The following is a 22016-nucleotide window of genomic DNA, read 5'->3' on the forward strand; positions in this document are numbered from 1 at the left end:
TGAAATAATGAAATAGATTTTCTAATCTAGAGGAAAGCAAGCTGCGTTTTGTATTATCTATTAGGAACAAACAAAGAAGATAAGGAGGGAAGTTTTTTTGAAATTGTGAGTGTATTACCAAATCTGAACCTTTTAGCTTCTTCAGAAAGAGAAGGGTATGTTTACTTGAATGCAAGAGGGAAAAAGACTAAGTTATGTTTAAACACAGCATAAACATTAACTACTCATATTCTTTGTAACTACTGCTCTAAGCAGCACAAACACATCTTACCACATTTAGTTTAACAAGGAGGCGATAACCCAAAGCACCCACAAAAGTGCTGGGAAATAAATCGCGCACCATTACATCAGCCAAGCAGCCAATTCCTGCTGATAAGGGACGCCTGCTGCCTCTGCTTCGGGAAAGGGCAAGATCACTGCTCTTCGGTCTACACGCAGGGGGTACTAGCCATAACTTCATTTTTCCACACTGCTTCCCCCCTCTCCCGGCCGCTCCGACCCCTTCCCGGCCCAGCACTCTTTGTGCCGCTGCTCCAGCGCCGCCGCAGCTCTGGGGCACAAAGTAGTCCCGGCCTCACGCGCCAGTGTTCCTCCGCCTCGCAGACGGCGGAGGGAGCGAGGGGAAGCAAAGTAGTCCCACTGGAATGCAACGGCGGTCGTCGCCTCGCCCCGTTCCTGTCCGTGTCCCTGTGCTCGGGGGGTGCCGCAGCCCCAATCACCCTCCCTCCCGGGCGGAGTCCCGTCGGGCTGCGGTCCCCGCCGGGCTTTTCTCGGCTGCGGAGCTTCCGGACGTGTGCGTGATCCCGCCCGTGTGAGAGAGGCTCCGCGCCCTCGCCTCTCTGCGCCGTCCCTGGCCGGCGGGAGCGGTGCCAGGGGGCGGGCGCTGCGCCGGGCGCCGGCCGGGCACGGCGCGGGAGGAGGAGGAGAAGGAGGAGGAGGAGGACTGTATCCCTGCGCCTGTGCGCGCCTGGCGGAGGGTGAATGGGGGAAGGAGTGCGGCGCTGGCGCTGAGACGCGGCCGCGGCCGGCATGGAGGGCAGCGCCCGCTCCCGCGGCGGCGCGCCGGGGCGAGGGGCCTGCTAGGGACGGGCGAGGGGGAATCTCCGCGGCCGCCCTTCCCCGCCTCCCGCCCCCCTTTTCCCGCCGCCTCCCCCGCCCGCCTGGAAGCATGAATTGGCAGCAGAGGTGCTGCTCCTCGCCGCCGCCTCCCCGCCGGTGAGAGCGAGGAGGGAGGGAAGATGGGGCCCGTCCTGCGCAGCCTACTCGCCTGCAGTTTTTGTTCCTTGATGAGAGGTGAGCGGGGCGGGCGGCGGCGGGAGGGGCAGGGAGAAAGTTGCCGGGTTGGTGGCGAGGGGCCATGTTTGGGCGTGCGGGAGGGGAGCGGCGAGGCCTGGCTGCTGGCGGGGCGCGGGGCCCGGCGCGGGGATAGCGCTCTCTCCCTCCCTCCTGGCCGCCGCCTTCTCCCCGCTTCGGGAGCAACTTATACCCAGCCGAGCCGGGAGCTGCCCGCCCTACAAGCGGCCGCCGGGCACCTCCCGAGCCGCCCTATTGTTGTTTTCAAGTTTGTTTTGGTTTTTTTTTGTTGTTTTTTTTTTTTTTTTTTAAAAAGAGCCCCCCAAACTAGCGCACGTCCCCCATTTCTCCGCACCCCCCAGCAGTCTGTGAGCTCCAGCGGCTCTGGGGCATAGCTCGGCCACGCCTGTGTCAGGCTGGTACCGCTGTTCCCATTACCAGGCTTCTCTCGTTTTCCCCCCGAGTATCGATCCTGCCGGGTGCGGGAGTATCGCAGAGCCTCGCCTGTTCGACGTGGGGAGGCTGGAAAGTGCCCGGGAATTGGTGCTTCACCGACACTCTCCTCGCAGCGAAGTGAGCGAGAGGAGGAATGAATGCTCCTCTCAGCTGGGCTGGCTCTGCGCTGGGACTTCAGAGAACTTTGTGTTTCACGGATGAACCACCACGGATCTTCATACAGCTTTAAATTAGCAGTCGAGTGCCTTACTAGGGGATGTCATTTAAAGTAGCCAAGAATTTTGATACCGCTTCCCAGTTCCAACAAAATTTCTCGTCTTGCAGGGCACAATCTGAAAGAAAACAGGATTATTATTTTTTTTTTTTTAATGCTGTAAATCTAACTGCTGTAGCTATTTCTCTGGGTTCAGTATTTCTGGGAAGAAATGGTCTATGGTGTTTGCATACATCATTGTACTGTTTATTTTTTTCATACTAGATGGGGAAGAAGTTAATTGCTAACAGTTTATCAACGACACTTTCATTTAGAAAATTCATCCGTGCTAGAGTGTTTCGATTAAGATTAGACTAACTCAGGCTAGGTGGTGTAGGTTGAAGTAACTGCTCTGTCTCCAGTTGCTCAGTACTCTGAAAAACAAAGATTTTCGTCTCTTCCATGGCCTTTTTTTCCACTCTGTGCATCTGTTTGCCATATTGTATCCTGTTTGCAGAGATACAAATACACTTATTTAAATGGTACGTGTAACATTTCATACTTCTGTTGTAGCAGTTAAACCCCAATTTTCGAAAGTTAAGTTGAGTCTGGAGTATAGGGAGAAACGGTTTCCTGATTAGTTTAATAAGTAACAATCATGCCTGTTCTTAATATACCGTGTTTGTCTTTAATGTTCAACTTAGTTCAAATGACAGCACAGAAATAGCTGTTGTATGTGATGTCACATAATATTGTTCCTTTAATTTCTTCAAATCTTAACACAGTGACGTGTGCCTTTGCAAATTTTTGTATACTTGATGCTTAATAGGACACTTTGAAGAAGCATTCAGCTTATAAATCATATGACTGTCATTTATTTTCTTGTCTCTCATCTCTATTGCCAAGGACATTTGTATCCAAACAGCATTTTTGTTTCTTCTGTGTTCAAGGTTCCCTGCTGTCTGATCACCTACCTGAAGTCATAATCTTCTGTTTGTGACACGATAGTAATTTTCTTACTGGCTAATTGTTACTTTAGATAGAGATAAACAGCAGGAACAGCTGAACCGTGAAGAAACAAAAATCAAATTTTAATGCATACATCCTCCCTAATAAACAGCATCTATGCAAGTAGAATTGGTTCAAATGAGATGTGTTGAGTTCAGAAGAGGTGTCAGCAGTTCCTTAATGAGGCAGAGGCAATACCAGCATGAGTATGAATAAGCCTGTACATGAAAGTAGAGGTGAAGTTATGAAGTTCACTGTTTGGTTTGTGAATTCAGTGCTGTGGAGGATGCCAAGCCAACAGCGCTGGAGACAGAAACTCAGAAAATGTAATAGCGTGTGTTTGTGGATTACAGCATCTTCTCTGCTTCCAGAACTAGCCTCCCTGTTCTTGTAAAAAAAGCAAATGGATGGAGGTTTACACAACTGAACTGTGGTCAGTGCTCTGAGGGAACTATGGTAGATTTGTTTAGCTATCTGGCAAGGAGTAAAATTGGTACCCTGGAAATACATAAGGACTTGAAGAAGTATGAGACCATTACTGGCTAGAAACTCATGCACAGGGCGAGGCACCTCTCTGTCAAATCATCCGAGGACTGTGATAAACCAGATCCTGCTGATGTTTTCAGGGCTAGTGTTTGGATTCTAAGAGACATGTCCTGACAGCTTGCTGTGGAGGTTCTGTGGTTTGGGGTTGGTTTTTTTTGGTTTTTTTTTCCAGTATTATGGCTGGTCTCTGTTCCCCTCTCTTGGCCCCTGGTTTGATTTGGGGGATTGGGCTTCCACCTCCCTGACCATCAGCGGTGCTTGAAGCTGCTCCCTGAGGTACGTTGAGGAGCTGTTTCGTGGCAGCTTGGAGGTGTTCTTCAGGACAGCTGTGAAACCAATCAGCTCGGTAATTGTTAGATAATTGACAGCTGCAAAGAGGCAAAAGCAGAGGCATCATCTGTCAGGGTGCTACAAGTAACTGTGAAACTGAGGGTTTGACTTTTTAAATAGTCACAGAGAATTATTCCTCCACCAGTATTCATGGCTTGCTTTTCTTCCTGAAATAGCTCTCCAGTCAGCATGCAATTGCGGTTTTGTTTTGGTTTTAAACCCTGATCATGCAGACAGTGCATAAAACTCTTGTTTGAATAGGAATCTTATAAATGATGTTTGTGCAGATCTACTGAATATTGCAGACCTCTGTGCTTAAGGTCAGTTAGTGAAGAAATGAAAATGCCTCTTTGCTAATGGGCATTTTAAAACTACACATCCCTCTTAGCATTCTGAAGAGGGTTTGTATTAATCCATTATTATCGTTTTAATATTGTTATTATTTTAATTGGTTTTAATCTGTTGTTTCTTGGTTTTCATAAACAGATCGTTGCTTTTTTGCATTTTTTTTAGGTAGATTCATTTACATGTTTTTAGAAGAGCTTAATGTTCAGGACTTGCTAAGCTATAACTGGTGTTGCGTGCACGTATTTTTCTACCAGAAGTCAGAGAAGGGAACAAGGAGTAGGTTTTTACTTCTGAAGCACTCAGGTTAGAGATGAAGTGTGGTGTTTCCAGTGTGGTTTGTGCCTTCAGGTGAAGGGTCTCTTCACCTTGGACTGTACAATACTGAAGTGGTCTATTTCTTCACCCCAGCTTGAATTAGCCATTTTCTAGTCATGTTTCTTCATTATATGATGCCTTCAGAAATCAGTGTGCCTTTGTCTGCCGTGATTTCCAATGCATTTTCCTCTTTTATCTCTTCATAAAACAGTCTGAGATTTATGTGATCTAACGTGTTACAAAATCCACCATTACTTTAATAATTCTTGCAATTGCATCTGTGATATAGTTCACTTATCAGATTGCTGTAGCTTGTATTTAAAACTGAAAAATTAGGACTTAGACAGTTTGATGGCATTTTTTTGCTATGTCTTGGAGGTAAGGTGAAGTAGCATTTTTGGCAAGGTGCACTGAAGATATAGGGAAGTTCTGGGTATAGGGTGAAACTCTGTATCTGGTCAGAGGTGTATGCAGGTGAAGGATCCCTCAGTATGAGTTATATGAAGATAATCAGGTGGAAAGCTTTGTTCTTGTTTGACAGCAGTAATGGTTAGGGCGGCATGAACTGTATTCATATTTCCTTTCCCTAGTGACTTGATACAATCAGCATTTCCTGAGTTCTAGGTAAGGAATTTGGCTAGAAGCTGCAGAACACGTAGAAAGGGTTTTTGGGTTTTTTTGCTTTTTTTTTTGTTTTCAGGAAGAGAGGTGAGGATAGGGCGTACAAGAACCTTTTAAACTCTGTGTTTGGAAGCTGGAGAAATCTGATTCCTTTGGACATCTGTAATCCACCTTTATAATGATGTCGCATCTCAAAAACGCCAGCATTAAAAATATTTGCTGCAGTGCATGTGATATGGAATTTACTTTAGTTCAAATTGAGTAGAGCAAAGATATTTTTTCTTCCTTCTGAGGGGGTGGGCTAGGAGAAGAAAACAGGGAGAAACAGGTCTCAGTTTCTGATCTATCACCATTCATCTCCTCTGGCAGCCAACATGCAGACTTAAATACTATATTCTTTGTCCCCAGCATATTTAACCTCATTAATTTCCCATGAAATGTTAAATACTTGGGTTGCTTTGCCAGTGGTTTCTTCAAAAGAATCCAATTTCTTCAAAAGAGTCCAGTTCCTTGTACTCTAGGGAGGGGTATGTGTTATTGTTGAGTGGCACCAGAAATGTAGTTGTAATTAAAGCTTTTTTGCATGCTCCTGCTTCTGGCTGAGCTGGTGGCTTGGCCGTGTCTGGGGGTGTGCTCAGCTCCTCTTCCAGTTCTCCTGCTGGGGAGCCCTCACATTTCAACCCAGTCACTTGAGAGATTGGGGTGGTAAACTGCCACCCACTTCTTTGGTGGCACGTGGGAGCCATTTGTACTTTGAAAGTGGTTGTTGTCAATGAGGCAGTGTTATGTTGACATGGATTTTCCCCCAGATGGACTTTTACCAGTAAGTGATTTAAGTTGCTTAGAAAGATATGGGGGGATGCAACTGCCTTGAAGACTTCAGGGATGGTCTGTTCACATTTATAGTTGGCATTACTAACTTAAAAGTGAGCCTTGAACCTAATTGCTGTGGCTCACCAAAGATTGGTGTGTGCACTTGAGGTTTACAATGAGCACGCAGTGAGTTCTTGCATTTCTGTAATTCTTTGTAATGATGATTCTCCTAAAGTGTAATTGCTGCTCAATGAAAGAAATACATTCTCTCCTAATAACCTTTAGTTTTTCAACTTACACATCACGTGTGGTTTCAGAGTATATGCTACTTGCAGAGTTACAGAATACACAGTGTTCTAAATGAAGATGCTGTGTCATTCTTCTGTGTTAACTGTCCCAGGCTTAGAAGGGGAAAGTTTTAGGTCTTTAATAGATTGTACAAAAATGCTGGGCATTGACACCCTAAATATTGAATAATCTTTTCCAATTTATATATTTGGCAGGCAAGCTGAGGTAGAGAGGCTTCATTAAACTCTCTAGATATTCTTGTGGTTTATAAATATTTATGTCAGGAGATTCACAATACGAACAGGCTTGCTATTTGCTCCTCGTGGACAAACCTAGTCAGAACACAGTGCTTGTATTTTCAAGTAGAAGTGAGTTTGTTGGGTTTTTTGTCCTGTGAAAGGATTATGAATATAGGATGATTTTATTTTTCTCCTTATGATTATCTTGCTACAGACGTTTCAATTTCAATGTAATTGGCACTGTTCCCTACCAGTTTTGAAATGGTAACATACCAGTCTATGAATAGAATGAGAATACTGTTAGTACCTTTTTTTTGTAATACCTTATTCTTAATATACTTTTAAGAAATTAACCAGTCAAAGTCTAGGTTAAAAGAAGCAATGGTTTAGTTAGTAATACTTTGTTTCCTTTGCAAAATGCAAAGAATTTGGAGAAAAAAAATTTGGAGAAAGAAGCATATCAGTTTAAAAGATTGAATGCTTTTCAAGCTTCATTATTTATACGGATAGAACAATAAGGAAATGTTTTTAGTGTAAACAGACATGGGAAAATGGCAACATTCATGCAGATTTTTTAGTATCTTGTTACAGGATCACATTACCTAAATAGAATTACTCCCTTGTGATATAATCAGTGTGGCAAAAATGAGATTATAGTTTTAATTCTGTTTATGAGGGCCATGTGTGGGCTCTTGATGTCAGATTTGAAAAGTAATCATATTTGAGACAAAATTTTAATCAACAAGCTATATAATTTTGCTTAATCAAAAGTTGTTTTCCTTCTCTGTGATACTGAACTGTAACGTTCTCCTTTATATTCTTCTCCTTACTACTCCCCTCCTCTCCCTTCCTAGTATATTCCCAGAGGAAAAATGTAGTTTGTGTGTACTTTGCTGTGTTTTTTAAACTGTTTATACCTCCACAGCTCCTCAATAGTAAGGATTTTCCTCTGTCCATTGTCAGAGAATTCAGGCTTCTAGAAAGTGGCTGATGTTTTTGCTGGAATTCTGAAGATTAAGGGTATGTGGAAGGTAACAGAAATATAAGGTGTCATAGAATTTCAGACTTTGTTCCTTTAGTTGTTCTGTCAAAGCAGGGAATAAAACTGTTGCTTATAGTCAAAGTATTAGTGTTAATTAAAATATTAACACTTTGGAAATCCAAGAATGGTCTTGTCTCCACATGGATTAATAGAGAAGGAGTATTAAGAATAATAGAAGAGTAGGAATTTGTAAATCTTATAGTGACTCTTATTATGTCCATTCAGAAAATGCAATGATGGTCTAATAACTCAGGAACTTAACTGAGGCTCAACAGTTACCCTTTAGCATGTAGGTAATGGTAAAGTTAGTAAGTAAGATAATTCAAAGTTGAGTGGGTTTGTGTTTATGGGTTTTTGGTTTTCTTTTGGATTACCAGAAATTAGCCCTATTCAAAAAGAAAAAGACAAGATTAAATTATTGAGGTATGTGCACATCTTTCCTTACCCATTAAAACCAGTCCCTAGCTGTTCATTTGAACTGGAGTTGTTACTTATTGTATTAATCTGTGGTAAACTTAGTAGTTTTAAGAATTTGAATGTTCGAAGTGTAATTTTGGTTTGAGAACATTTTTCTTTTGGCTGATGGGAAGTTCTTTTAAACTTGCACTCTGATTTTCTTTTAATTTTCTTACAGTACTATCTTCTAGTTCAGTGCAAGTTCTTCATATTTTTGCAAAATTGTTGATTCTGCCTTGTCTTGAAGAACAGGAGAAGCAAAAATCTGTGAACTTGTATGGGCGTTGTAGTAGATGTGGCTTTTTCTGTTCTGGATTCTTGTTATGGTGGAGGAACGGACAAAGATGCTGTTTGCCAAGCATTAGCTGCAAAGTCTGCCACAAAGAAACAATTGCATTTGATCACTGCAGCTGATACAGCTGATAAAACCACAGGGTTGGTTGTTGAAGAACTGTAGATGAATGTGATAAGTCTTCCAGGCCGTGCTGCTGCTCCTCCCTCCCCATACCTCAAATCGGTTCCGCTATTATGTCCCAAATGAAGGTGGTCATTTACTTTTGTGATGTACTCACCAGTCCTGGCAACTTTTTCCATTCTATGGGTCATTCTGTCCTCCAGTTGGGTTTTTTTGTGCTACATTCTGTGTTCAAGCTTGACCGCAATTTCCTGATAGTGCTTCAAAAATCTAAACAAACACAAAAACCCAACCACAAAACAGAAAAAAATGAGTTATTTTGTTTGATTTGGTTATTTTGTTTGACCTGGTGAGATGAACTGACAGACTTCAAGAAATGTTTTTTAAGTCTCTTTTAGACTGGCATGCCATTTTGGATAAATTGTTGAAAAAGTCATCTAAGAGTAGCTCAGTGCCTATGAGCTTGTCAGTGTGGAGAAAGGCCCTATTTGTTTGAAGGTAAACCAGTGTGCTGCTGTTCAGGGTGTGGGTATTTTGGCCCATGTGGAACTATTAGCGGGAGGTGAGACCCCTTGGCTGGGACTGTTCCCACATGCTGCCAATATAACTGGGGTCCTCCAGCTGTGGAGGTAAGTGAGCTGGTAGCAGTGACTATGAGTAAACACTCCCAGGCCATTTTTGACTGGATGTGCACCCCCAAACATGTGTTGTCCAGGCTGGAACTGCTGGAACTGCAATTGTCCCAGAATAGCAACAAACTTTGGAGCATTCCCATCTGAGCTTGCCAGGATGTACAAGGTACATCTTGCAGCCTTTAGCCTTTCTAGGCTTTGGGAAATGGGCTACCACAGTCACAGTTTCACAGTGTTGTGTCTCAGTGCTCTAATTCACCGGAGGGACACTGCACAGTCACTTCCAACAGCTTCCTGAGGAATATGATAGAGGCTTTTGGCTTGTTTCTTTACTGTTAAAAGCGCTGTAGGAAATGATGATGCCAGAAGGTGGTGTTTTGTTTCAGTGTGATCTGGTCATCTTATCTGTCATCACAGTGCTTGCAAGTTTAGTTTGCAAAATATCATCTCTATTCAAATGTGGGACTCTAATTGGTACGATATAGCTAAACAATTTTTCTTTTTCTGCATGAGCAAAGATGCTTGCTAACTTTTTCATTAAACAGATTGTGTCGATTTAAACACTGACCAGTAGAACTAGGGAAGTATTGCCAATTTGTGTGGAACTGGTATGACTTCATCTGCAGGGTGTTATTCTGACAACTGTTTGAGAAACTGGAAGAGTGTTTAAGGAAGATTAGGAGGAGTCTTGAGGAAATGGGAAGTATAAATGTTGAAGTTCTGCAGACATTAATGTGTATCATGGTATTACTTGATTATATATCCCTAAGGAGCTTTCCTGCTTTCCGGAGTCTACTGCTGGCCCTGGAAAGTGCCAGATCACCTTTATTTTGTTGCTACTTTGTAAACAGGAGGGTAAAGAAGGTGGTAGTTTTATATGGCAATGCAGCTGCAGGGAGCATAGCTCTCTGCTCATCCTGTTGTCAGCAAGATAGATTCAGCATATAAAGTTAGGAAAATGTCAGCCTCTAAAGTGCTGTTTTATCCTCACGAGAGTGCAGTGGGGATAGAGGAGAAGTCAGTGTTACAGAAAGGTGGACAAAAGTGATGTGAGTGTGCTACCTGACACTGAGAAGACACGTGCTGTGGTAATCCTGCTGTAAGGCTCTGTTGCCAGCAGGATGATTTGGCAGGTGATGCCTTCCATTCAGAAAGTTATTTGCTTGTGATAGGCCAGAACTTCATGGTGTGCTTCAGTCATGTGTACTTTTGCTGTAATCTGACAGGACTGTTGGCTTTTTATGCCTGGACCTGGTATTTTTATCCTTCCTTGTAGTCCATTTTATTTTTTTTCTTCTCTTGCCCCCATCCTTCTATCTCTTTTCCTGTATTCCGCAGGCTAAAGGATGACTTACTGCTTTTGTGCCAGCTAGTCCTGCAGTATGTCTTGGTCTCTATAGCTATGATCTTGCCAAAGGCCTGCAAAACTAACAGCAAAACTTGGTGCAGAATCCAGATGCTGTTGTTGCTGCTGCTTGGTGTCTTTGCTTTTGCACTTGATATGGTTACTCATCTCATTCACTGGCAAGCGTGACTGTTCTTAAGACCTTTTGAGTTACCATCTGAACAGCTCTTGGGTGTCTTTAGCATGGAGAATATACTTAAGTTTAGCTGAAAAGAGGAGAAAAGGTCCTTTCTGCCAAATTTGGGCTTCCTCAGGCTTGTTTACTAAACGCCTGGTTAGTTTCTGTGTCCTGCAAGTATATTTGTAAGAACAAGGAGGTTCAGAGAGAACAGTGCTCTCTTTTGTAGTGAAAGTGGAATGGGGGCCACTGGTAAATCAATTCATTAGTTTTATTAGAAAAAAAAGTATGGAATTGTGTATTGTGTGGAATAAATCGGGGAAGTGCTGTGATGGAGAACTTGGTGCAAAATCCTGGCCTGTTGCTTGCTGTACCGAAAACTTGTATGTGCTTCCTGGTGATTTTGTTGTTTGGTTGAAAATACAAACCATCTCTGTGTAAGTTTCTTGAGGCTGGCTCCCGGCTTTTGGGGAAAGTTTATTTAAATTTTCAAATTACCTCTCTTCTTATTTGATATGACTCTCCCAGGCTTTATTGCCAGTGCTACCTCAACCTGGTAATTCTTGCTTCTCTAAACTGAGCAGCAAAGCTCAAACACTCATGGGTAACAAATACACAGAATTCCTTACAAGCATGAGCAATGATGAAGAAATTTGAAACCCGGAGAATGAGGGAAGAGTCCTCACAACTGACAGTTCCAGAATCCGTGTGTCAGTCCAGAGATTTTTCATTATGTTGTTACCTTGGTTCTCTGTGGGACATCTTGGGGATGGTTATCATATTACAATACAGGGAATTTTGTATTTTGAATGGTTTTAAGGAGTTGCAATTAATGTTCTTTGCTGGTTGTATATGCCTATTTCTCTGCTTTTCCTTCTCTTGTGGGCTGAACGTGGGTGTACAGTACTCTGTCAAGGCATCTGGAATCCTTCTTCCTTCCTGTGCCTCATCCAGGTCAGCGTGTATTTGCTTGGTACATCTCATCACCGTGTCTCCCCTTTTCTCCATGTTTGCCATCCTCATGACAGTGTGCTTGGCAGTACTAATTCACCTTTAGATGCTCAGAGTTCTTCAGCAAGATCTAAAAAGGAAGGGGCAGAGCAGGAGTCTGAACAAGATTTCTCCCGGCACATTTCTCTCTGCCAGCTGGAGCTGGAAAATTTTTGGATATGGGCACACTGCAAGAGTGACAGAATAGGATAGTCCAAAGAGCTGAGTACCCTCTTCCCAGCTCAATGACATCTTCCAGTATGACAATCCATGTGTTTCTTGCCAGTGGACTACTGCATGGATATTTCATTCCTCAGTGTCAGTGATCACTTGGTGGTTTCCACAATGTGACCTGGGCCACGCTGGGATTCTGTGACAGCTTGCCACAACTTATGGTGGCCACCTCTAGTCTGATGAGTCCTGCTCCTTAACTGGAGGTTCACAAACAATTGGTTCAACTAATTAATCAAAGCTGATGCAGTCTTTCCTTTCCCTGGTGTGCTATTGCTTATATGTATTTGATTTTTGTTCTGAACTGGTTCTGGACAATGGCTGGCTAAAAACTACTTTTTGGCAGGTGGTGGGGAGAGTTCAGCTCAGTAGTCTTCTGCTGGTTTAAGTCCCTGCATGAGAGCTAATGGTATGGGAAAAGTGCTAGTGCCAACATGGGAGGTCAGGAACCAACAGCTGAAAGTGAAGCCAGGGAGAAAGGATATGGCTGCAGTCACATCTTGAGCAGATCTAGCAGGCTGCCAGTGAAAGGGGGGAGAGCTGCTCCCCCTTCCAGCTCCCTGCTGATCGCCTTATGTTAGTTTTGGATTTTGCTGGACCACTTCTTGAGTTGATTCCACTTGCTAACCCAGTCAAACCTTTCACCACGTAATAGTTTGAATCAGCTTGGGGAGGGGCCCTTAACTAAGTGGGCGGTAGAGCAACATTGCTGGGGATTGGGAATGAGAAAAAAGAGTGTGGGGAAAATGAACATGTGCTAATTGCTTTAACCAGGCTAAACTCCGTGTCAGTAAAATAGAGGCACCCAGAGCTGTCCTGGATTGTGGAAGGTGGAAAGGAGGAAGTGGGAATTTGTGGGAAAGGCTACTGGACTAGTTAAAGAAAAGCATGACAAATTCTAACAGCTTAAAGTTGCTACGTTAACACCAAAAAGATTTTTAGCTGGTGATTGTTTTATGTTGGTTCATCAGATTGCACCCTGTGGGCAGCAGTATCTTTATGCCTGTAGCAGATGCTCACAAGTTAGATGTACAAAGCAAGACTGAAGTAAACAAGAGTAAGGCAAACCAGACTTAAGTATCTTGGGGATTAGCAACTTTCAGTATGCTGGGGGAGTGACAGGAATTGCAGCCAAGAGAAATACGTGGTACAAGAACTGGAGTTTGGTGGTGAGAAGGCAGCAATGAGAATTCTAGTTGTAAAGGTAAGGCAAAAAAGACAATGTCTGAACTTTAATATTGAATGTGGTAAACTTAGGAAAGGTCTTACGTGAATATTTGAGTTAAGAAGCAGTTATAGGCTCAGTGATCACCACTGGCAGGAGTTTCTTACGATTTAAATTATTTTTGTTGCAGTTGAAATGTGTTAAACTTGAGGTTTTGTAACTTTTATGTTCTTTAAGGGAACATTTGTTCCTGCTAGTGGATACAAAACCACCCTTATTTTATAAATAAGCATAGCTTTTACTTTGTATTGGGTACTTTAATTAAATGAATAAACTGCATGTAGACTTCTCAGGTGATAGAGGACATGGTAATATTTGCTGCTGTTTCAGTTTTTTATTTCCAAGGTGGATGTTTTTTCTTTTAAAAATGTGTGGTTCTTTTCAGTGTATTGTAGCTTGTTGCAGTTACAATATATGCTTTTATGACGTCTACAGAAGGAGAAATAAAAACATGTAAAGAGTTCTACTTCTTAAAAAAACCCACTCTGAGTTATATCTTTTTGCCCCATTATAACTTAAACTGCAAAGTAGTTGCTTAGCTTTGAAAGGAGTTTCTCTTGGACTTCTTCCCTTAGGTTATTACTATAGTTCATAACTTCATTATTCAAGAAAGTCATCTTTGCAGTGTCCTGTGCTTCTTTCAAAGTTGGGACAGGAAAACTTCTGGCACAATTTTCCTTTTGGTGTTGCTGTCTGAGAGAAGTAAATGCAAAGATGATACCAGGTACCAATGCTGCTGCCAACTTCAGTAACTGGGTTTTACAGGACATGGAAACCTTTGTGTTTTCTGGGAAGGGTTGGAGGCAGTGGGGGAACAAACCCGTTTTTTATAATTTTGGTGATGCAGATTTCATTCCTGAATGTCACAAGACATTGTAAAGCTTTACATCCTCATCTGCCAGCCCTACGGAATGCTTTACAAGTCGTGGCTTTGAATCAATTTGTGTGAAGCTGCACATCCTCGGTGTAACTGTGTTTCTTCTGAGTCATCATTTACGTAACTTGTACCATTGATGATGAAAAGGAAGTTTTTCCCGGTCCTTCCTCAGGCAGCTCTGAGCTCCAGCAAGGAGTGAATTACCTATGCAGTGTGGTTGTGATAGGCTCAGCAGTGCCTTCAGGCCTTGGTGATTACACTTGACATGCCTGGTGTTCCAGTTCCGTGCATGCTGTGTGTGGGGGTACTCCATGTTGCTCATAATAATGGAGGTTGTACTCATTTGTGTGTGGATTTACTTTTTTTTAAAATGCTGGGCATGCTGTCTTGTTAGAGAAAGCTCTGCCAGTTGGCTGCACACTTTCCTATGGTGCACTAGATGACACTGAGCTGGCTATTAACTAGATTTTTCAGGTTGCAATTGTATGCAGGCTTTAAAAAGTAGATGGTTTTATTACATTACTGGTTTTTTACACCTTGCAGTCTATTGAATACTTTTCAAAAAAGTGTAAGCAACCCCGCACTTCAAGAAAATCTATTGTAATTAATTTTAAATCTTAGGGGGGTGGGAAATTATGCAAGGAAGGGAAGGAGATAGCAAAGTAAGGTAAAAATAAACCTTCTTAATATAAAGAGTCTGCTTCTGATTTAAAAAAGTCTACTGCTTCTCCATGGAAAGATAATCTTTAAATTGAATGGGGTTTTGCACAATTAAAAATTGCTTTCTGGAGAGGGGAAAATACAAATACAAATTTGGTATTATTAAAACAAAGTTTCACCCCTCCCTCCTTCTGTCTAAAGATCATCATAAATCAGTTTATATTCAGTGTTTCTAAATTTAGGATGACAGTAAGCAATTAATTTTTTAAAAACCCCACCAAAACCAACAAAATCCTCACTCCCCACCACCCCTAAACTTGTATAGCAGAACTCTTGTAATTGGAGGTAGATGAAGGAACTTTTCAGTTCTTTCAGCTTCCCCCAATTCATATGTGACAGTGTCTTTGGGAAATTGTTTTGTGGTACAAAAGGGAGTAGTCCGATTTTTGAAACTAGCTTTTGAATTTATCCCTGTGTTAATATTTCTAATTTCAGTGCAAGTTTCTCATATAAGGAACTGTATCTCTTCTGGCAGTGTGGCCTTGACATTATTGAACCATGCACATCTTTGGCTCTATAAATGAAAACCTTTTGTTTAGGATATACGTCCTTCTGCACGTTCAAAGTGCCCATCTATGCTGATGAATAAATCCTCAAGTTCCTAGTGAAATTTCTGTGGTGACAGGCAGAAGAGCATTTAGTATGACACTCATAGTATGTCTCTCAATTCCTTTGTACAGCTCTGTTGCTACAGTTTCTGAGTAAAGACAGGGAAAGGTTGAAATGTTTTCTGATAGTCAATTTAAAAGGATGTGACTACCTTATACAAATGTAGTATTTTTTGTAACCTTTTGTTGAAGAAGGAATGAGGCTGGAATTTGCATCATACTGTATATAGCTTATGATTAAGGACAATTAAGCAGGCATATTACATTTAAGAAACTATCTATTTTCATGGTTGCTGCTTTACATTAGTCATCTTAGGTGTTGTTATGAAAAATATACTGTGAAAAGTGACAGAGTAAGCAAATAAAGCCTGTAAAATAAAGGCTTTGTGTTAGAGAACTAAACAGGAGTGGTAGAGCTGAGTTTGAAAGAACTCAGTGTTGTCTACCCATACCTGTAGAGTTATTTTTCTCCCTACCTCCTCATACCACTTTCGACACTAAACCAACATTTGTCTCATGCTGTGCAATGAATTTTGGATTTTTTGTATTATATGTAAAGTGTCTGAGGTATGTAATTTTGGGGAATATCAACATGCAGGTCACTTTGAAAGCTTGACATGAATTATGCTGTTATTGAAGTGGTGTGTATGTTGCTAAATTCTATAAAGAAAAATAATCATTGCTTAGATGGGCCAGCACTGAGTGCTTAGAAAACTGCTTTACTCTTGTCTTCCTTATTCTTATTTAAATGTCCTTCTGTACAGAACAGTGTCATTTGAGTACTTCAAACCCCCATTTTCTTTGTTCTCTCCCTTCTTCTTTATTGCTATTTTAATAATGCACAACCCAGAATACTGAGCTGCCTGTTACGAAGGCACGATCTTGGCTTGTAACAAAGTCGAAAAGCTTTAAAAGTCAGTGCTTTTTAGTCAAACCTCTAAATGTCTCCCCACCATTTCTTATTTTTTTAAAAAATACTCTTACATTAGTAGCTACTAATGGCCTGATGCACCATCATAGTGCAAGTTACAGTTAATATGAGTGACGTTAATACATCTGTCTGTGTGTCCCCCCCCTTATTTCTCCTATTTGAAGCTGCCCCGCTGTTGCTGTACGCGAACCGACGGGATCTGCGACTGGTGGACGCTGCCAATGGGAAGGAGAATGCCACTGTGATCGTGGGTGGCTTAGAGGACGCAGCAGCAGTGGACTTTGTGTTTGTAAAGGGGTTGATTTACTGGAGTGATGTCAGTGAAGAAGCCATTAAACGAACAGAATTCAATAAATCTGGGAGTGTACAAAATGTGGTCATTTCTGGACTTCTGTCACCCGATGGGCTGGCATGTGACTGGCTGGGAGAAAAATTATACTGGACAGATTCTGAAACAAATCGGATTGAGGTTTCTAATTTAGACGGATCACTGAGAAAAGTTTTGTTTTGGCAAGAATTGGATCAACCCAGAGCAATTGCCTTAGATCCTGGAAGAGGGTAAGTCTTTGTTAAAACAAAGTAGTTACAAATATCGAAGTTTGTACTATTTCTTGTTTGTTGAATGGTTTTAAATAGGTGATGGTAATGTATTTGAAGTTATCCTAAGCCAGTTTGCATTATTTGCTTCACTTTCTATTAGTGTGATTTGCAAACAATTTGCACTTCTAAAATTGCATTCATAATGGTTTGTGAACAACTAGACTTTTAAAAAAGTACTAGAAATTTCTTTTGGCAGTTGTACAGAAGATTAACAGAAATGGAGAAGTTCTAATGTAAAACCTAATACAATCTGCTGTGCTCTAAAGACCATCAGCTGCGTGTGGACAGTCACACTTGTGCCTCTCTGACATGTCGAGTAATTTTTTGAGCTTTAATAATTATTGATATTTATGCTTTATTGAAACATCTGAAGAAATGAGATAAATCAATATACTGTACTAATAATAATTTGAGATGTGTTCTGGCATTTAACCAGAAAATTTACAGAAAAGTTTCTGTCTCTACCCTCAAGGGAACTTCTCTTTAAAAAATTCTGTGTTTTGGCTTAACCCATTCTAGAACTGATGTAGTTTTCTCAGCCGTCATTAGAGTCTCTGGATGTGGCTTACAGTAGAACCTTTTATCTCTATTCTTGGGACAAAGTAGTGTTTGCCAAAAATGCAAAATTCAGCAGTGTTTTTGGTGATGTTACTTAAAGGGTTAGCTTGAGGTTACCCCATAGGTAAGGTGTTTGGCTCTCTCAAAGTGGAAGACTAATGCTGTGTGTTAGAAGACTAATGCTTCTGACAATTTTTTCTATCTATAGTAGAGAACATATTTATACTATCTTTTTTTTTTTCCTTGAACAAGCAAGAAAATTAATCTATTGTACTGCTATTGCACATAATTTTTAAGCCAACTTTTTTTTGGGGGAGGGAGGATCGGTGCCTTTTTTGTTTAAGATGAGGGTTGTGTTTCGCTGCATGCTACTTCTTTGCATTCTAGTTTGTTTGGCTCTTTTCCTCCAAAAGAAGAAAAATCTCTGGCTTCTTTCCTGAACTTCTTGGAAATACTGTATCTTGAATATTTTCTTCCACAGTTTCAATAGTCCTTTGACAATTTAAAAAGAGAAAAGATGTTTGGTTTCCGTTACATGTATTTCAGGCTTTGGAAATAACAGAAGGATGGATTTATGCTTTTCCTATGTATTTACAACTTGTAAATTGGAGCTAATGATAGTGTTAGTTTCATTTTAGTAGATTCTAAAACCATTTAAGAGTGCAAGAAAAGTGTAATGCTCATGCTCCTTCCACCCACCATCCCAAAACTGAGAGAAAAGGGGAGGAAAAACACAATCAAGGTGTTTTTGATTTGGCTTGTAACCAGAGAGATCAAGTTTCTTGTTAGTTAGGAATAACACACTGTTGTGAAGCCAGTTGGTCTTTTTTTTAGAGCAGTATTTGTATTTTCTGAATCTGGACAGTAATATGCTCAGTGATCCATACTAGATGATTGCATACTCTTTCACTCTTTCTAGTACTTTACACTAAGAGGAAAATACAAGAAGAAAAATTAAATAGCTCAAAGGTAAAGCAAGCTTGTAACTTGTTTCATATTGATGATCTGTTAAATCAGTAGGAAACACTTCAATATGCCTAAATCTAAAACAACTCAAAAAAAGCAAAACACCAAACCCCCTTTGCCAACCCAAACAAAACCCCACTAACCAAAACAAAAAACCCCTCCAACAACTGTAATTAAGGGACCAAACATTTTTTTCTGCTGCATTTTTGAAGAGGTCACTTTCTAAGTTGTTATATGAAGAATATGTTTTAAGAAGGTAATAGAGCAATATAGCCAGCTTCTATCTTGCCATATTGCAGTTGCAAAAATTGCAGTTCTTGTATGCAATTTTATTACAGAAGACCTTTCAGCTTTTAATAAATCTGGTTATATTTTAGAACCTTTCAGAACCCTTCAATGGAAGGGTGGCATCTGCACAGAGATATAAATTTAAAAAGATAAATAAATAATTCCCCAAACTCTTCTTGTATGCATGCTTCTTTCACTAGTATTTAGATTTTTTTCACCCTGTAATTGTCTTTTGGTTTCATGATGTTACCTGGCAAATAGCAGTAGGAATAAGTAATAAAAAATTCTAAGAGCAGCTAATAAAATCTGAAACTTGGAAAAGAAAAACCCTTCTCATTTTCCTGCAGTCTAATCCATCTCCTGTTATGCTCAACTGATGTTTATTTCAGATACAGTTTTATAAGATTGTAATTAATGAAAAGAAATGATTTAGCAGCAAAACTTACACAAAGGTCATCTTTATCAACAAGTTCAGTTTGTCATCAAAGTTAAATTGTCAAATGTCTAAAATAGCATACGTAAGTATTTCATGATGAAGTTGATTTAAGTACCAAACTACTAGTCTCTTCTGTGTTGGGATGTCTATTTATTAAATGTATCTATCTTGCTGAAAACATGAGAATGCCTACTTGGAAGTGAAATATTAAGAACTGTATAAGCTAGCACAAATATGTAGTCATGAAGAATGCATTTTCCTGGCAGTGTCCCATGTAGTAAAAATGAAATGTTTTACTGTCCTATTTTCATCTAAGAAGGCATTAAAATATGAACTGTCTAGATTCTTCTCCTACATACATTTTGAGGTTTGAGCTTCTCATTGCTCCCATTCATACGCTACAACTTCCTTTAATTTTTTCAATTTTAGTTGTCTTGATACTCAATAAAATACTGTGTGTGTACCAGGAAAGAGAAGGGACTTCAGATGAAGATGAAGGGAAGGGAGTGTTTGTTCAGCCTTCTTTTGAAGTGAGCCAGCAGGTTTCAGGGCAGTTTCAGGAAGGCTTCTTGGTCCTAGCCATCCTTTCTGGAACTCTTTTTTCCCAACTGGTGTTAAACATGAGATCCTTCTCAATAAGATCAGCAACTGGGAATAGCACTGACACTAATGTCGACTTTTTGCCAGGAGAAGACCAGGTGTTAGGTCACCAAGTGCAGGAGAGCACTTGAAAGTTGAGCAAGTTGAAAGGAAGTTTTTCTGCTTCAGCAGTCAAGATGGAAAAAACAAAAAGAAAAAAAAAAGACATATCCAGATTCTTGACCAAGTACTACTTGAAAATGCAGTATTGTATATTTGTACTGCTGTTTCCTCGTGTTGTTGGGTTTGTTTGTTTGTTTTAAAAATTGTGCAGCCCTTTTGTCCTCATGGAAAAGACTTCGTTATCATAGTTACATCAAAATTACCCTTTAGACAACTTGATCAGCTTTCTTCATAAGGAGCATTATCAAAATCAACTGGCCTTTCTCACTTCTAGATGTACTGTTCATTACAAAGGGAATTTTAAGTGCCTCCTAGAAGTGGTAACTAATTACTTGCTTTTCAGGACATGTTTTAAATCAAGTGACGTATAGAGTTACCTTAATTGTTAAGCTCAACCCAAAACTTTTGGGTTGTAAAGGTTTTCAGTTAATGAATGGAATTAGAGTACAAAGAGCTACAACACTTTTTATGGCAGCTGAAGTTGATTTCTGGATTAAGTACTCTGCATGTTAGGGAAGATCTTCAAGTTTAATGGGTACCCCTCCCCCAACAAACTTATTTTTTTCATGCGAAACCTTTGCAGGGAGCACATACTTTATGGACCTACTTCTTCTGTTTCTTTGGAAGTTGGAAACTTGTGTCTGAGCATGTCAAGCACAAAAGCAACTGTAGTACAGGACTTACATCTGCACGTTGTAACAAAAATTCGTGGGAACTGGTAGTACTTCTGCTGAGTGGTAGATGTTATACAAGAGTATAAGAAAAGGGAAATGGACAGTTCTAATTACAGTTACAGTACCTGTGATTTTTGGGAAAAAAACACTTGAAAACAAAAAAAACCAAACAGAATTTCTTTGCAAATTCACTTGTGCAGTGAAGGGTTTTTAGTTTTGTGGTGGTTTGAAACTCCCAAGAATCTAATTTTTAAGTTCAAGCTCCCCCCCCCCAAGTTTGCCTCTGTGAGAGGGTTTAGTGATGGTATGGACTTGATATCTTTTTCACCTCGTGGAGAGTTTTCAGACAAAACACAACCATTCGTTATTGGGGGAAGGGGAAAATATTTACAAAGGTTTATTTACACCCACATATATATATTTACATTAAATTAAATTTCTCCTCTTCTTCAATAAAAGTCCAAGAAGAAAAGAGAAAAGTCTTTCTATCATCTCTCAGGCCACAGTTCCTTCATTTCAGTTTTTTGTGGCATTGGTTAGTGTCCTTCATTTTCCTGAGGCAGCAGATTTATGTATGGCAGTCAGGATTTTTGTTCTTACTTTGTGGAAATTCCAAACCCCGAGCCTTCGGGGGATTTCCTTGTAGATCTTCACTCCTCTTGGGTTAGAACATTGAAGGCAGCTTTCAGTTCAGTCTTATCAAAGCTCTTCTGCTCTGTCTCTGCTCAGTAGCATGATAGAAGCAGCAACAGCAGCAGAGGGCACGGCCACCTCCTCCGCATTCCGTCCTGGCTCAGCTCTCAGGACAAACTACGGGTTTTCAGCTCCTTTCTCCCTCTCTCTCGCTGCTGCTGCATTTCGGGACTCCCTAAGAGTTTGGAAGTCCACCCTTCCTCTTCAGAGAGTCTCTGGTTTTTGGGAAAATAATAGTCTTACCCCAAACCAGCTCTGTTGAGTTTACCTCTGTTTTGTTGCCAGCTCTCCCTCCTGCAGGAACATCTCTGCGTCTTTCAGCCGGTTTCACGTTATCTCGCTGCTACTGGCTATCTTATGGCTTTTAGCCATGGCCGTCTATGTTCAGGACTGCTCAGCTGCTGCTTTCAGTGTCTTCTGCTGTTCCTGACAGTAAGGAAACTTTTCCAGCTCTTGGTTATGGGACCCAGTCCAACTTTGACACTATACCGGGTCTCCCGTGGCCTCAGTTGGGGTTGGGGGCCCTTGGCCCCCAGAGTGGCTCACTGGCCCCCTACTTCCTTCTGGCTTAGATCATGGCTACCCCCTTCTAAACTATCTTCACCACCTTCTCTTCCGTTTCTGTGGGTATGTAATTTCCGTAGGGCGCACGTGGACTATTGATTGGTCCAGTATTATCAGTGGGGTAAACCATTACTACCTCAGAGAAAAAGTTTTTCAAACCACCACGAGTTTGCATGCAAGTTACTATTGTATAAAATAGCACTTTAGATGTAAATTCCCAAAATAATGCAAATAAGGCTTTGCTTCATACTTTCTCTTGCTTGATGCCATCTCTCCATTGAGCAGATTGCATCTGACTGAGTATCTTTTTGCTGCTCCTTTGCTGATATTAACATTTCATAGGTGAAAGATTGGTGCACTCAGCTAATTGTTTGC

The 22016-nt window shown here is 40.9% G+C and overlaps 1 protein-coding gene across 2 annotated transcripts in view; it reads left to right on the forward strand.

Annotated features, from left to right (window-relative positions):
- The first annotated feature begins 707 nt into the window (after positions 1-707).
- Positions 708-22016, forward strand: part of LRP6 (LDL receptor related protein 6) — a 127033-nt gene continuing 105724 nt past the window's right edge. For both annotated transcript variants that reach the window (XM_027709889.2, XM_039387102.1), the window contains exons 1-2: positions 708-1293; positions 16265-16658. In XM_027709889.2, the coding sequence (XP_027565690.1) occupies positions 1239-1293; positions 16265-16658 (449 nt within the window). In that variant the 5' untranslated portion in view covers positions 708-1238. The remainder of the gene's footprint in view (positions 1294-16264; positions 16659-22016) is intronic.

Source organism: Pipra filicauda, unplaced genomic scaffold (assembly GCF_003945595.2).
Source record: "Pipra filicauda isolate LSUMZ 115617 unplaced genomic scaffold, ASM394559v2 scaffold530_size479538_pilon, whole genome shotgun sequence".
NCBI lineage: Eukaryota > Metazoa > Chordata > Aves > Passeriformes > Pipridae > Pipra > Pipra filicauda.